The 15,955-nt window shown below is 36.3% G+C and overlaps 3 protein-coding genes across 3 annotated transcripts in view; 1 reads left to right on the plus strand and 2 right to left on the minus strand.

The window, feature by feature from the left end:
- Positions 1-1,431: 1,431 nt before the first annotated feature.
- On the minus strand, positions 1,432-3,354 carry LOC133322425 (polypeptide N-acetylgalactosaminyltransferase 35A). Its single transcript, XM_061531422.1, has 2 exons — positions 2,400-3,354; positions 1,432-2,336 (listed from the first exon to the last, which is right to left on the minus strand). The coding sequence occupies exons 1-2, from the start codon at positions 3,352-3,354 to the stop codon at positions 1,432-1,434; spliced, it is 1,860 nt and encodes a 619-aa protein (XP_061387406.1).
- A 2,663-nt stretch (positions 3,355-6,017) lies between these two features.
- Positions 6,018-8,903, plus strand: LOC133322427 (DNA mismatch repair protein spellchecker 1). The gene is made up of 5 exons (XM_061531423.1): positions 6,018-6,458; positions 6,513-7,869; positions 7,980-8,212; positions 8,276-8,367; positions 8,432-8,903. Exons 1-5 carry the CDS (start codon positions 6,048-6,050, stop codon positions 8,901-8,903), a joined length of 2,565 nt encoding a protein of 854 aa, XP_061387407.1. The 5' UTR covers positions 6,018-6,047.
- A 2,961-nt stretch (positions 8,904-11,864) lies between these two features.
- LOC133322428 (voltage-dependent calcium channel subunit alpha-2/delta-3) overlaps positions 11,865-15,955 on the minus strand; it is a 29,982-nt gene continuing 25,891 nt past the window's right edge. The window contains exons 9-13 of the mRNA XM_061531424.1: positions 15,084-15,589; positions 14,763-15,005; positions 14,593-14,686; positions 14,095-14,519; positions 11,865-11,972 (exon numbers count right to left, since the gene is read on the minus strand). Coding sequence (XP_061387408.1) covers positions 11,865-11,972; positions 14,095-14,519; positions 14,593-14,686; positions 14,763-15,005; positions 15,084-15,589 — 1,376 coding nt within the window. The remainder of the gene's footprint in view (positions 11,973-14,094; positions 14,520-14,592; positions 14,687-14,762; positions 15,006-15,083; positions 15,590-15,955) is intronic.

Raw genomic sequence — 15,955 nt, forward strand, 5'->3', positions numbered from 1 at the left:
GCTGGCCAGGAGCATGCACCAGCTGATTAGTACAATTTGTCTAGAGGAATGCATGTCCAATGATTGGAACCTCAGCATCCTGTGTCCCGTGCACAAAAAATGGGACAAGACGATATGTGCCAACTATAGAGGAATAAGTCTTCTTCCCATCGCATATAAAGTGCAATCCAGCGTACTGTGTGAACGACTGAAGCCAATGGTCAATGACATTATTGGACCATACCAATGTGGCTTCAGACCTGGCAAATCCACCATTGACCAGATTTACACTCTGCGCCAAATCCTGGAAAAGACCCACAAAAAACACATCGGACACATACAACCTATTCGTCGGACACATACAACCTACTATAATGCCGCATTCCACAGCCCTATCCGTTCAGAGGTGTTTAAAGCTTTGTCTACGTTCGGCATTCCTGCAGTATTAAGGCTATGCAGGACGACTTAAAGTGGCACAGGATCAGCAGTTAAAGTCGGAAAGGACCTATCGGCACCCTTCAATACCGAACGTGGATTCAGACAAGGTGATAGTTTGTCGTGTGATCTTTTTAACATCCTACTGGAAAAGGTCATACGAGAAGAAGAACAGAAATGGCACTCTGTAGACACAACAACACCAGTTACTTGCCTACGCTAATGACATCGACATAATGGGTCGAACATTGAGAGCGGTAACAGCCACCTTTGAACAGATTGAGATGGAGTTTGTAAACGTGGGTCTGGCAGTAAACGGATTTAAAAAAATATTTCTTTTAATTTTCTAGCCAATCGGCAGCATTAAAAAATTAAAGGTCTGGATTAAAAAAAAAACTTTTTACTTCAAGGTCCAGGCAAGCATAGATTAAAAATATTTTTCTGGAGTTATCAAATGCCGGGGAGTTTTTTGCTGAAACTTCTTTTTTTCTGGACCTTCACATCGAAAATATATTTTTTTTTGAACCGGGGTTTTATTAATTTTTTTCATAATAATTAAATATTTTTCTGACATCCTTACAAACCAAGCTTTTCGATAAAAAAAAAATACTTTCCCAGGACCACCCTAGTCGGATGAATTTTTTATATTGACTCAATTTAAAAAAAAACACACAAATACAATTTGGAAAAAAATATATATTACTTTTATTTTCTTTTATATAAAAAATAATTTAAAACTTTATAGCTGTATATAAAAAATAATTAGAAAAAATGGACGTAAAAAAATATTCGACAAGAACACAAGTCTTTTTTACAAAAAAAAAAATTGTATATATAATTAAATAATATCGAAATAATTGTGTGGAATTTGTTCGTGTGTGTATTTCTATATACAGAGTGAAGTGAAAATGTCTTTTGTGTTGGAATTTGTTCTGTGGCGCTTTTGGATGAACTCAGTTCTGGCTTAAATACTATCATCTGTCAACCGTTCTGCAACCCTTTTAACTGGCCGACTGGCTATGTATTCAGAACCTCAACAATATCCCATGCACTCGATTCGTGTTTGGCACACAAATCCATTTGTAAAGCGGCACCGGCCTGAGGTTTATCGGCCCTCAAACATGTACCCGTCGCCATGTTGTAAATGGGGCTACGTTCGTTTTTGGTATGACGCCACTGTTGATCGCCCAACATTTCGTGGCATTTATTTATCACAACCTGGCTATCACCATTCGCCTCCAGACACAGCAGGCGATCGAGAACGAGTTCAGATTTATCGGTTTCATGCCATAGCTGATTGCGTCCCTGTTCACATTTTTCTAAAACTAAAGAGCTGCCTTTTTTCCAAAAGCCTTTAACTTTGGGTGCCACCACTGAGGCACACAAATTGGTTCCTGAGAGTCTTAACATGTAGGTGGAAATGTAGTTGCGTTTGCGGGAGTGCCATGGTTGGAATACGGGTAGCTGCTGTTTTTGATCACTTTTAATGATTTCTTCGCCGGGTATTCTTAGCTCGGGATAGACATTTTTCAAATACCAATCGAAGGATTTACATTGGAGCTTCTCTCGTAGAGCTAGGCGTTCACTGATATCTCCATAATCATAGCTGGGTGATACTTTTTCATGTATCAAATAGAAACGTTTGTAATCATCCATCCAGACATGGGCCAAACGTAGGGAGTTTTTTAGCATGGTATTGGTACCATCAGGGGCGGAGTAGGGTCTGCGTTTGCGAAAGATGTGACCAACTCGGGAGCAGGGTACAATTTTAATAGCACCACCACATTGCCAGACACGAAAAGAGATTTCCAGATTCTCACCACCCCATATATCCATGCCCATGTCATAGCTGCCAATGTAATCGAAATATTTGCGATTGACGGCAAATAGCCCACCGGCCATGGTGGGGGACTTAAAGGGTCCTTGAAGGAGAAGGAAGATGTTTTTAAAATCTCTTCAAGGTATATTTTATGATATTTACTCACCCTTAAAATCCTCCTGATCCTTGAGGGTACCATCCGGCAAATTCTCCCACTTGTAGTGTAGACCCCAGTTGAAACCTCCACGCACCAGAGGACTTGAGGTATACTGGAATGTATCGGGATTGATTAGATCAATAACTGGCACAGCCAAGGTGGAATTTTCGTCACGTATCAAACGCAACAATGGCTCGGCCCATTGTTGATTAACTTCTATGTGGGAATCCAAAAAGATAATCACATCACCCTTAGCCTCACGGGCCCCTATCACCCGCGACCGTATAAGACCCTCTCGTTTCGTATTGCGAATATAATGCAGATTATCATATTTCATTTGGGAATGTAACTCCGCCACCAAATGGAATTCCAACTCCGGAAGATCGCTATAATCATCCACCAGTATTATCTCCTTTAGCAGCCAGGCGGGTGTACGATCTATGACCGATTTTATGGAACGGAATAGGGTCATTTTGTGTTCATTATAAAAACACATTACAATGGAAGCCGTTGGCAGTATTTCAGATCTCTCGGTTGCGGCACGGGGACATACTTTATGCCTTGTATCGGGAACCGGTCGGGTTAGACCAATATTGTTCGAGACCAATGCATTGAAGGCATGCTGCTTATAGCCAATATCACGTATATATTTATCCTGTTTATTGCGTACAATACCCAGCGAGTTGAGCGGATCTTCATCCCCCTCCACAATGGTTAGATTCAGCAAAGGGTTGGGTGACTTTTCCACTTTTTCACTTAGGCATTTCTCCTGCACACGAGCCTCGAATTTTAGCAGCGGATCTGGTGTCAAGGATGCATCGTCCGCAACCGACCATCCTCCCTTTTCAATGTCCGAATGAAGTATATAGAAATAGATGATTAGGGAAGTGATTCCAAACAGAACCAAATAGGTTTCTAGACTCAAGGTTTTACAAATCCGTCTTTTCAGTTGTGGCAGCACCATCTTTTGCTCTTCAATACATGGATGGATGGATGACCTTGCGAACGCAGCACCTTAAAAGTTTGTGAAGATGATCAATGATGGCTTGCAGACTACAAAGACGACGATGGCAGCAACAACAATTTCAATTTTGCAATCATAATTAATTAATAATGAATGAAACCCGTTTATGCGATCCGATTGTTGTTTACGTGTGAGAAGTGAGAGTGAAGAATGAAAAGTACAATGCCGCTTCTAAAATTTTACGGCGTTGCGGAATTGGATTAAATAGCTTCAAAATGTAACTGATAAAACCAGAATCAAAACAAACAAAGATTAGTATTAGTGTATCTTAGGTCGAAAATCGGACCGAATCGGGGAATCAAAACAAATAAAGGAGTTAGGCTGTTATTGTTTTGGATTCGAAAATTGTAAGTTCGATTCGGGCCGAACTTTGTTTACCCTGCACTATAGGGATACTGAAATTTATTTGTATATTAGGTATAGCACCCATTTAAAAGCCTCATAAGGTATAGGGGGCTATACCTAATGATGCTCAAGACTAGTTTAGGGTTCGGTCACGGATAGTTTGGAAATGTTTATAATATGCAGATATTGGGTCCCTGATTACTATCGTATACTTTCTTGCGGAAATCCGTATTTCCAGATACATAGACCTCCAAAGTTCCGCGGGGACCCTTTTATTTTTTCACAAGATTTTTAAAATTTACTAACAGGGGTATCAAAATAAAGTCTTGATTACTAAAATGTTATGTCCTTATCGAAGAAGTCCATACTTCCTGAGACATGGGTCTCCATTATCATTTTATATGTCTTTATTAGTGAATAAATGTATTGGAACACAATGTTTATACCGAGGAGACTATTTTGCGTAGACGGAGTTGTCATCTATCCAGAGTATAAATCCTTAAATCTGAAAGGCATCCCGCGGAATTTTAGAGACTCATATCTCATGGACTTCTTCGAGAAGAAAATTTCAATTTTGTAATCAGAAATTCAAACGCTTTAAAATGACACCCATATTCCCTTAACGAATATTAAAAATCTAGCCGAACTTTAGAAGCCCATATCATCGGAAATTTAAACCATTATATAGTATATAGTATATTCCCGTACTGCAAGAATCTACTACTTTTTACTACGATAACGAATTTTCCTTTATGATATCGAAAAAATAGTAAAATCTAGTCGATTCTTGCAGTACGGGAAAAATGTGAAAACTATTTGCAACCGTCCCCTAAACTAGACTTGTTCCCCTTATGATTGATCAGTGTTCATTACAAGTGGTATGGAGGTTTTTGTGGGTTAATTCGATAATTTCTTGAAAAAAAATTGGCAAGATTTTTAAAATACCGATAATGCAGAAAGCAAGATATTCTTCTCAAAAAAATATTGATTCTTAATAATTTCTTAAAAAATCAGTCAAGATTTTCAAAATACCAAAAATGTGGAGCTATATCAAAGTATGGACTAATATAAATTTATTTTTGACGATTTGCTATTCAGTCCCTACATATCCGACCCATATTACCCTAGAAAAAATTGTCATTAACAAAATCCCTATCTGTTAACTCTACTCCCTAGTAATTCCCTGTCTTGTGGCAACATTTGCCTCTACATATGACAGCCAGCCACAATAACACAACATCATTCACAATAACATTTAGTTTTTGGCATTGTTTGCGAAAAGTGGCGCAATTTTTCGGGTTTTTAGTAATAAATTTGCAATTTGTGTTTGAAAAATATATCGATATTGAAAACGTTTTGAAAAATGGATTCAATAATTGTTGATAAACAAGCGCCATCATTTAATATGGATACAAATGGCCGGAGAAATTTTATACGTTTCTTTAAGTCGCTGGGTGAGGTAAGTGTGTTCGTGTTTTATCTTGCTCGGATGTGAATGGAGTTCCTAGGGTTTTCCAAAGGGATTTTTATGTGATTTGATTGTTAAAAAAGAGAGGAAGAAGGCATATTTTGGGGCAACATTTGGATTGCTTTGAAATTATTGCGTAATAATATTGCACGAGCTTTGAAGGACCGCATCTCGGTCCTCCACTCGATTCAGGATCAGAAGACTATCTCTTCAGCCATTTCCATAGCAAAAGTAATGATAACATACATGCCTCTCCGATGCCATACATATATGGATGGCTTCTGGTTTATAACCAGAGGTACACAGTGGAGGTCGGGAGATTGCCACCACAAGGATATCGGAAGATTGTCACAGCTCGTCAGACATCATCATAGTGACAGTAGGTCTTATAATTTTAATTAATATTATCTGACTACCCATAATTTCTTGTACTCAGACTACCTATCAGTTTTCGTCCCTTTTACCGCTGAACGGCGAAAAATCTATGAACCATTGATAATCTGGTTGGCAAGGTTTCAGAGAGTTTCACATCTCCTCAAATTCTCAGGTGAAATTATTGTAAAATCAACGGGATGAGCTTCGTGTTACGACGCCTGAAGACCCAAGGGGAGATAACATACTCTTACTGGAACTTGTACATTGTGGGCAACGGCTAAATTAAATCCTTCTAACTTCTTTAATATTTTCCCCAATCTTTTTTTAGAAACCCTCTACCACCGTTCGTTTTTTCGATCACAATGATTCCTACAGCGTTCATGGTAAAGATGATACAAATCTAATTGCACGTATGGTTTATAAATCCACTGCCTATATCAGCGAAATGATACCCGATGATCCATCGTCAATACCCTATGTTACATTGGCAAAAAATAAATTTGAATCGGCGGTTCGTGAACTTTTACTCGTACGTAATTATCGCGTTGAAGTGTATGTACGTCGATCGATCGGTAATTCAGATTGGAATGTTGAATATCGTGGTTCTCCGGGTAATCTTCTACAATTTGAAGATATTATTTTCACCAACAAGGAGGAATTGGTGGGCAATAGTATACTCTCGTTAAAAATGAATATGAATAATAATGTGCGCAATATTGGAGTTGTTGCTGTGGAACAAAATGATTGCTTGTTTCAAGTATTGGAATTTGTGGATGATGATTTTCTAACGGAGTTGGAGGCAACAGTGGTGTTGCTGGGACCCAAAGAATGTCTGCTGCCATCACAAGAGGGGGAGGTAAAATATTTTAAAGTTGTTTTTATTTTAAATTAATTTTTAATTTTCTTTCAGTATGAATCTGTTAAAAATCTCCTGGAACGCAATGGTATTATGGTCACAGTGGCATCTAAATCCCAATTGGCTTCAGAGAAACATAATTTGGTCCAAGATTTAAATAAATTATTGAGGTTTAATAAAGGCCAACAAGAAGATGCAGCCGGACTGCCTGAACTAACATTGACCGTGGCAATGGATGCCCTAAAATTGGCAATAAAATATCTGGCCTTAATGAACGACAGCAGCAATTTGGGTCATTATAGATTGCAACAATTGAATTTGAAACGATTTGTGCATATGGATTCGGCCGCAATTAGTGCTTTGAATATTCTGCCCAAACCAGGAACTCATATCTCATCTCCCTCCTATCGTTGGCAAAGTATTTTAGGTGTATTGGATCGTTGTAATACACCACAGGGCCATCGTTTGATGGCCCAATGGGTTAAGCAGCCTCTACGTAGTCGTGAAATTCTAAATGATCGCCATGACATTGTCCAATGTTTTTTGGAATCACCAAATTCTTTGAATTCCTTACATGAAGATTTTCTAAAACGCATACCGGATATTTTAATGTTAACCAAGAAGTTATTACGCAAGAAAGCCAATTTGCAGGATATTTTCCGGGTGTATCAAGTATTATTACGTACCCCTAAGATTATTAATCTGTTGAAGTCTTTGGAAAATTCGACAGTGAATAATGTCCTTTGCGATCCCATGAAAAATTACTTGGAAGATTTATCGGGCCTGAAACAAATGGTGGAGCAGGTTATGGATTTTGATGCCATTGAAAATGGAGAATATCTGGTAAAGGCTTCATTCGATTCAGATTTATTGGATATGAAGGAACGTATGAATCATCTGTTGGAGAAAATGGAACGATGCCAGGATAAAGCCAATCGTGATTTGAATTTAGATAAAAATTCAGTGAAATTGGTAAATGTTCCAAATGTGGGTTATACACTACGCATAACTCTTAAAGATGATACGGTGCTGCGTAAAAATAAAGAATATAAAATTCTTGATGTCTTGAGGGGTGGTATACGTTTTACAACCGATAAGCTATCATCGATAAATGATGAATTTGTAACACTGCGTTCCCAATATGAGGAACAGCAAAAGACCATTGTTGAGGAAATCATAAAAGTTGCTGTGGGTTATGCCAGCCCCTTGACATGTTTGAATAATGAATTTGCTCAATTGGATTGTTTGGTTAGTTTTGCCATTGCTGCCCAATCGGCACCTATACCATATATTAGGCCGAAAATCTTGGAAGAAGGTTCGGGGGAGCTTGTACTTAAAGATATTAGACATCCTTGTTTGGAATTGCAGGAGCACATATCCTTTATTGCCAATAGTGTGGAGTTTAAAAAGGGTGAGTACAAACTAGCGAGGATTTTTTAAAAATATTTTTCAAGGTCTATTCATAGGCGTAGAAATGCTATTAAAAATTTTATTATGTATAAAATTATTTTCTCTTTTCAGATCTTTGCAATATGTTCATTATAACTGGTCCCAATATGGGTGGCAAATCCACCTATATTCGCTCCGTTGGCACTGCCGTACTAATGGCCCATGTTGGCAGTTTTGTTCCCTGCTCGGAGGCCACAATTTCCATGGTTGATTCCATATTGGGTCGAGTCGGAGCCAGTGACAATATTATTAAAGGCTTGAGTACCTTTATGGTGGAAATGATTGAAACTTCGGGCATAATTAGGGTAAGAATTAGAAAATTTAAAATTATTTTCGAACAGTTTTAAAAAATTATTTTTTTATTCTAGTCTGCCACCGAAAAATCCTTGGTAATTATTGATGAATTGGGTAGGGGAACCTCCACCTATGAAGGTTGTGGCATTGCCTGGTCCATAGCAGAGTAAGTTGGGATATTTTGTTGTTATTATTTTAAAATTATAATAAAAATTTTAACTCTTTTTCAGACACTTGGCCAAGGAGACAAAATGTTTTACGCTATTTGCAACACATTTCCACGAAATAACCAATCTCTCCGAAACTGTACCGACAGTGAAAAATTGCCATATGGCTGCCATAGCAGATAATGAAAATTTTACATTGCTATATCAGGTGCGACCTGGTGTAATGGAAAAAAGTTTTGGTATACAAGTTGCACGTTTGGCTAACTTCCCCGAAAAAGTTGTATGCAATGCTCAACAAGTCTATAATGAATTTGAAGATGAACATGCCGATAAACAGAGTGGTGATGACAAAGCCCTACTGGAGAAAATAAATAAGGCCATTGAAAATCTATCGACTACGGGAAATAATGTCGACATAAATGAAAATGATTTATCCAAATTGGTTGAACAATTTACCCAAGATATACGCAAATTGGATAGTGAATATTTTAAGTGTGTTTTGGCCACAGCTGGTGCAACGGCAGCAGCAGAATAGTGTTTTAAGTCGTTTTCTTAAATTTAATTGTTTTGTTTTAAAAACATTTCTTTTAATTCTCTTGTTTTCACTCAAAAGTGAATTTTCGTTTCAAAAGGTAATTATATATAATTTTTTGCCCGGGATGCTATTAGTATTTAAAACAGCAAGGGATTACCAAACATATACGTCCATAAAATGGCCACATTTTAATATTCTTGAAATATTGAATATTGAAATAAATCACTGATTATATTGCGTAATGAACGTATCTGTTTTGTTTTCTCTTTTGCTGTTTACATAGAATTTTAAGTTATTATATGAGCTAAGCATTGTTTTATTTTTCTTATTAATTTTACAGTAAGAATAAGAATTACCAAATTTAAATGAACCTGCTGAATATATTCAAGAATCAAAATTAACAATTTTTAACAATAAATCCGGTGAAATATTTCAAGACTCAAGATTTCCTCAAAAATAAATTGCAAGAAATTTAAAAAAATATACACGTAAGGTAAGTCCAACTTTTTGAATTATTTTCTTATATAAAATATTGTATAAATTTTCCAAAAATGAAGGACGATATGCAAAGTTTTGAGTAATTTTTCCGGGACGTTCCGAAAGCGATGATTTGAATTTTTATTAAAAATATGTTTTAAGGGTTTTATCAAAGGTGTGGATTTTTTAAAAATATTTTCTAGCCTCTTAACAAAGGCGTGGATTTTTAAAAATATTTTTTACTTACTTAGCTTCCTTGTGACATAACTTTCGTTCCATAAGCCGAGCTTAAAAAAGATTTCCAGGCGAGTCGGCCTTTTGCGCAGTTTTTCCAGTTTGAAAGATCATATTTGGCAATGTTGTCCTCCACTTGAACTTTCCATCTTATTCGTGGTCTTCCCCTTCTGAGTGAACCATAAGCCGGTTCGCTTTTATATACCTTTTGGGCTGGGGCATCTTCATCCATTCTCACAATAGCTCAACACGTCTACAACTCATGGCTCATTCGACGGCGATATGCACCGTCAACGCAGATCGGTCCATAAATCTTTCGGAGATTTTTTCTCTCAAACACTCCAAGAACTGCCTCATCTGCTTGCGATAGTACCCATGCTTCAGATTCATATAATAGCACGGGTAGTATCAGCGTCTTGTAGAGTGTGAGTTTGGTCTGGCGTGATATGGCCATGCTTATGACTTGCTTACTCAGACCACAGTAGCATCTGTTGGCCAACTATCCTTCTCCGAATTTCAAAACTGATGTCATTCGATTTATTTATTGCAATAGGTCCTTTCCGATGTTAACTGCTGACCTTGTGCCAGTTAAAGTTATTCTGCATATCATGGTCCTTTCTACGTTTGCGAGGGTTGTCAACATTGGGGGGGTTTGGTTTTCTTTTTCGTTGCTTTTTTATAGTAGGAGGGGTTTTCCGAGTGTGGACAACTAACCCGACGCCTCAACCCATTTTTTATAGTTCTTATGGGTGAACTCGCGGCACATATTAGCTCACTATTTCAACGGGTGATGAAAGTAGTTACCCCAGGTGACACCGCGGGGAGGTCAGTGTCTGCCACAATTGAGATGAAGAGGGACCAAGATAAGCCTGGACTTTGCCATGTTAAAGCCAATCAGAACCGTTACTTGGTATCTATCATCCCCTACTTACCTTCAAAAAAGTATAACCATTAAAATTTAAATTTGCTTATATTCTTTAAACAATTGGTCTTTGTCTTTATTAAATTTACTTAAAATTAAAACAATTTTTTTATATATATTTTTGGGATTTTATGCATATTACATATACATATGTATGTGTGTGTTTTTCTGTTTTATATTAAACATTTCAAAAATAAATATATATCATAATTTTTATATTTTGTTATTTTTCATCTATACATCTCTTTTAGTTTATAAAGTACACAGATTTGGATAACCATTTAGAAATATTTTTTTTTTTAAGTGAAACCCCTATTGCTCGATTTACAATTTGAGGTGTTAGATTCCAAAACTGTTCCAAATATTACAATATTTTTTTAAACCAGTTCAAAAGTCAGCACTTCCAAAATCTATTTTCCAATCTATCTTCTTCTAATCTAGAATCTCTGTTTGTTTGTCAGGGATATTTCGAGGTGGTTGGGTGTTTTGGGGGGGAATTGTCATATTTTGTATTCCTGTGGGAATTTTGATGGGGGTATTTCGAGTCGTTTTACATTTGGGGTTTGGCTTAATTTGTTTACAAAAATATATATAAAGGCATTTAAGGTTTCAAAATTTGTATTTTTTTCTTTTTGGTTTCTTGTTTTTTTAAGTACTAAAAAATTTAACTGGACGAAAAAAATAATTTTATAAATATTTATTTTTAGTTGTTTTTTTTATTAATTTCTAAGAAATATAAGGCTTCTTGTTTTTTTGTTTTATTTTATAAATCTAGGACTCATTACGATTTGGCTATTTTTTTGTTGTTAGGTGGTAATAGACTAGTAGTTTCTTTTTTTGTTCTTGGCGTTATCATAATCCTTGTGGGTATAAAAAATATTTTTTTTAAAGGAAAAAAAATATTTCATAAAAAATCTATATATTTGTTTTTACAATTAAAATTATAAAAAATATTTTTACCGAACTTTCTACCAAGTTCATAGATTTTTTTCTTGTTATAACAAATAAAACTATAAATTAAAAAAACATTTAACTATTTAAGAGAGTGTGTGTGTAAGGCTTCATCTCCTTCTATTTTTTTTTTCATTTTTTATATGGACGTTGGACGTATTACACGGCTTAAAAACTAACCGCTTCTTTTTGGCATTTAGTTCTGTAAAAACAGTATTTTCTTTGGTACTTTATTTTTTGGCAAAATTGTTGTTGGAATTGAGTGTTGTGTTGTTGTGGTTGTTGTGATGACCTCACACAAAAAAATAAATTACAAAAAAATTGGACTAACAGTTCAGTTTGTTTTTGATTTTCTTCATTTATAATTTCCCCGTATTTTAGGCCTGCAACAAACGCACCATTAATACAATTGTCATTCCTATGGTCATGAGGATCATGCTAAAGGTAATTGATGAAGCATCTCCACAATAGGTATAAAGGGCCTCCTGCAAAAAAAAAAAAAAAAAAAAAAAAAAAAAAGAAAATAAAAATAAATTATTGCATTAAAAAATATAAAAAATATGTTAAGGCATCTTAAGTAAGAAAAATAATTTTAAAAATATTTTTTAGGACATATTTAATTTTTTTAAAATATTTTTTTTGACCTCCCTAGTATGGAGGGTATATTAATTTTCAAATTCCGACCCTATAAAGTATATATATTCTTGATCAGGGTTAAATTCTAAGACGATCTAGCCATGTCCGTTCGTCCGTCTGTTGTAATCACGCTATGTTCTGAAGGAATTGAGATATAGTGCTGAAATTTTGAATAGGTTTGTCTTTTGTCTGCAGGCAGGTCAAGTTCTGAAGGAATTGAGATAGGGTGCTGAAATTTTGCATAGGTTTGTCTTTTGTCTGCAGGCAGGTCAAGTTCGAAGATTAATATACCCTCCATAGTATGGAGGGTATATTAATTTTCCGTATGTAACTCGTTGAAATAATAATTTCCGACTCTATATATAGTATATATATTATTGATCAGCGTAAAATTCTATGACGATATAGCCATTTCCGTATGTCCGTCTGTTGTCCGCCTGTCTGTTGTAATCACTCTAGCGTCTAAACGAATTGAGATACCTCGCCAAAATTTAGCATAGAGTCATCTTTTGTCTGCAGGCAGGTCAAGTTCGAAGATGGGTTTTATAAGTCCACGTATAGGCGTAGGTCCCATATAAGGATACTCCCCATTTTCGATATATTGGGGTTCTTTAGCGAGTTTTTGAAATGTTCTACATTCTTATGGGATACCAAATATCTACAAAAAAAATTATAAATATTGGTCCACTTTAAAATTATGAGTATAGGTTCATTTTTTCGGATAGCCCCCATATAAGGATACCCCCAATTTTCGGTATTTTGGGATTCTTGAGTGCGCTTTTCAACCGAATTTGCTGCAATTTGGTATTTTGTAGTCGTATATGGTAGTCCCCTTTTTATAACCTTCACCACACTGTTGTACGGGGTATTATGTCTTTGTGCATATGTTTGTAACAGGCAAAAGGAAACGATATAGACACATGGTTCCTTTTGAGTATATGCATAGAATCACTTTCTGAGTCGATATATGCATGTCCGTCCGTCTGTCTGTCCATGTTAAATTTTAAACAAAGTACAGGTCGCATTTATGATCCGAATTGGATGAAATTTGGCACAGCTCATTTATTTGGCCCATGGACGAGCCCTATTGAAATTGAGAAAAATCGTTTCAGATTTCGATATAGGTCCCATATATATTTACGTCCGATTTTAGATATAGTCCCTAAATATCCTCGATTTGCACGAAATTTATATACGTGTGTTAAATTTCGTAAAAATCGGTTCAGATTTAGATATAGCTCCCATATATATATTCGTCTGATTTAAGGTAAATAGTGCACCAAAGTCCCTAAATATCATTCGATTTGCACGAAATTTGGCATAGCGTACTAAATTGAGTCAAACATTATGTGTGCTAAATTTCATGAAAATCGGTCCAGATTTAGATATAGCTCCCATATATACTTTCGCCCGATTTAATGTAAATGGTGTACCAAAGTCCCCATATATCTTTCCATTTGGACGAAATTTGGCATAGCGTAATGAATTAGGTCTAGAATGATGTGTGTTAAGTTTTTTGAAAATCGGTCCAGATTTAGATATAGCTCCCATATATATTTTCGTCCGATTTAAGGTAAATGGTGCACTAAAGTACCTAAATATATTTCGATTTTCACGAAATTTGGCACAGCGTACTGAGTTAAGTCTAGAGAGACGTGCGATGAATTTCGTAAAAATCGGTTCAGATTTAGATATAGCTCCCATATATATATATATATATATATATATTTTCGTCCGATTTTATGTAAATGATGGCAAGCGTACATATGATTTGATTTGTACGAAATGTGTGCTCCCACATATACATATATAACTGGTGCACCGAACTGCTAATGTTTGTCCGATTAACACGAAATTTTGTTAAAAACATTTTAAGGACTTTTTAATTATTAAAAAAAAAAATTTTTTTAATTTTTTTAAGTTTTAATATTTAAAAAATATTTATCTTATTTTTTTAACTTTTCTACTCACATTTTCATCCTCCGTAAAACATTCCTCGATGCGGCGCCGTTCATAGAAACTCATATTCAATTTATAGCAGGGAAATTCCGTATCATATACCACCATGGTGGGTTCAACTGATAAATCAATGTTACCCTTTGAGGGTTTCAGCACATCTATAACTATTAGCAGCAGATTGGAATTGGGTATTTTCTTGACGTGGAAAGGTCGGCTATTGGGTAAATGTGTAAAATCACGTTCCTTTTGTACCTCCACGGGGTCTAAGGTGAAGAGGCGCACTTTCTTATCGCATGGTACATAGACTGGTTCTGGTGGGGGTTCATGGAAAATGTGTTCCTTTTCTTCGCCATCACTTTCACTCTTGGGTTTTACCTCTACATAGGGTTCATTTAGGCCGCTGTAGTCATCTTCTACATTGTCGCTGTAATCGAGATCTGAAGAGGGGAGAAAAAGGGAAAGAGGGGGATTAAATTAAGAAAATTTAAAGGGGTGTGTTGTGGATCTTACATGGTGCTCCCTGGGCCCACATTTGTATGCGACTGTAATGCCAAAACACCTTGGCCACCAACCATTTCCAGGCCATGCTCAGCAGTTGCAGGGGCTGCAGATTAGAAAAATAAATATTTGAATTTGTTTAGGAGTTCTGTGGACTTCCGATTTCCCCCCTACTGACTTACATGTAGCATGGTATTGGCATCATTGAATCGATCTGTGCTATTCGGACACAGTGATTGATAGTCATAGACAATAATCTCCTTAAAATAGTTTGCATCCACCATGGCCTGCATAATTTCGGCATGATATTCCCCAAAGAAGATACCCGTGTGGTTGGGGTTATGGGCCAATATTATATAGCCATTATTGTCAATGACATAGCATTCCTTTTCATCGCTGTTGCAGGTCTTTATGCAGCCATTGCACTGGAAAAAAGAGAACAAAAATTAATCCCTTTCACTCTCCCCCGTTCTCTCTCAATTTCTCTTCCAGAAGCTACTCACATTATCCATACTCGTGATATTGTAGAATCTCTCATACATCAGGGCATAGGAGAATTGAAAACCCACCACACAGGCTGGGGCCTCTTTGCCACCATCCCTGGGGAATATGGCATGTGAAGCCATTACCTGTAGCTGTTTGTGCTCCTGAGGATCGGCAGCATGTTTGACCGAATAGACAAAGGTTTCCGTTAGCTCTGAGTGATGTTGCAAAATGGCACTACGATACCAGGTCTCATCAATGGCCTTTGTATGATAATCACCAAATTCCCGATCATTATTATTTTCCTCTTCGGCATAGATAAATTGCCAGCGAGTTAGACCGCTCATTGTGGCCACAAAACGTTGACTGGCCCCAAAACGTTCGATCAGGGCACGTTCTTCATCGTTTTTAAATTTCCAAACCCCATAACTGGAATAGGTCACCTTGGCATCGAAAATTAGCAACTGGACCAGCTCCTTATTGCAATAATAAGCATCCTCATCCAGATTGGTGCGGCTGCAGTTTCCTAGATGAATTAGAAGGTCCATTAAATTTATTTCCTTCTTGACTTAAGGGAGGTTAGTAGGGAAATTAGGGGTCTCCTTAAATCAGAGCTTACTTCTTCTGGTACGAAATTTTCTTCTTGCTGCTTTGCAGTAAAAAAAGTACAATACAACATAACCTCATTATTTTTTATTTTCAAAAAATTTTAACTATTTTTTTCTATTTTATAGGATATAAAAAATTACAAATCTACAAAATGGAGGGTTAACTTATAAAAATTTTTTGCTCTTAATGGGCTCAGGCTAAATTATAAAGCTAATTTTCATATCCAACTTAAACTTTAATCTAAAAGAAATTATGGTCCATTCTTTCCCCTGGGTTGTCCATG

The sequence above is a fragment of the Musca vetustissima genome, unplaced genomic scaffold (genome assembly GCF_032173495.1).
Source record: "Musca vetustissima isolate MV318-11 ecotype Yass unplaced genomic scaffold, APGP_CSIRO_Mvet_v1 utg6314, whole genome shotgun sequence".
In the NCBI taxonomy this organism is placed as follows: domain Eukaryota; kingdom Metazoa; phylum Arthropoda; class Insecta; order Diptera; family Muscidae; genus Musca; species Musca vetustissima.

Coding starts and splice junctions, on each gene's coding strand:
- LOC133322425 (XM_061531422.1), bottom strand. CDS start 3,354: ATGGTGCTGCCACAACTGAAAAGACGGATTTGTAAAACCTTGAGTCTA. Junction 2,337..2,399: donor GGATCAGGAGGATTTTAAGG/GTGAGTAAATAT, acceptor TTCTCCTTCAAG/GACCCTTTAAGTCCCCCACC.
- LOC133322427 (XM_061531423.1), top strand. CDS start 6,048: ATGATACCCGATGATCCATCGTCAATACCCTATGTTACATTGGCAAAA. Junction 6,459..6,512: donor TGCCATCACAAGAGGGGGAG/GTAAAATATTTT, acceptor ATTTTCTTTCAG/TATGAATCTGTTAAAAATCT. Junction 7,870..7,979: donor TAGTGTGGAGTTTAAAAAGG/GTGAGTACAAAC, acceptor TTCTCTTTTCAG/ATCTTTGCAATATGTTCATT.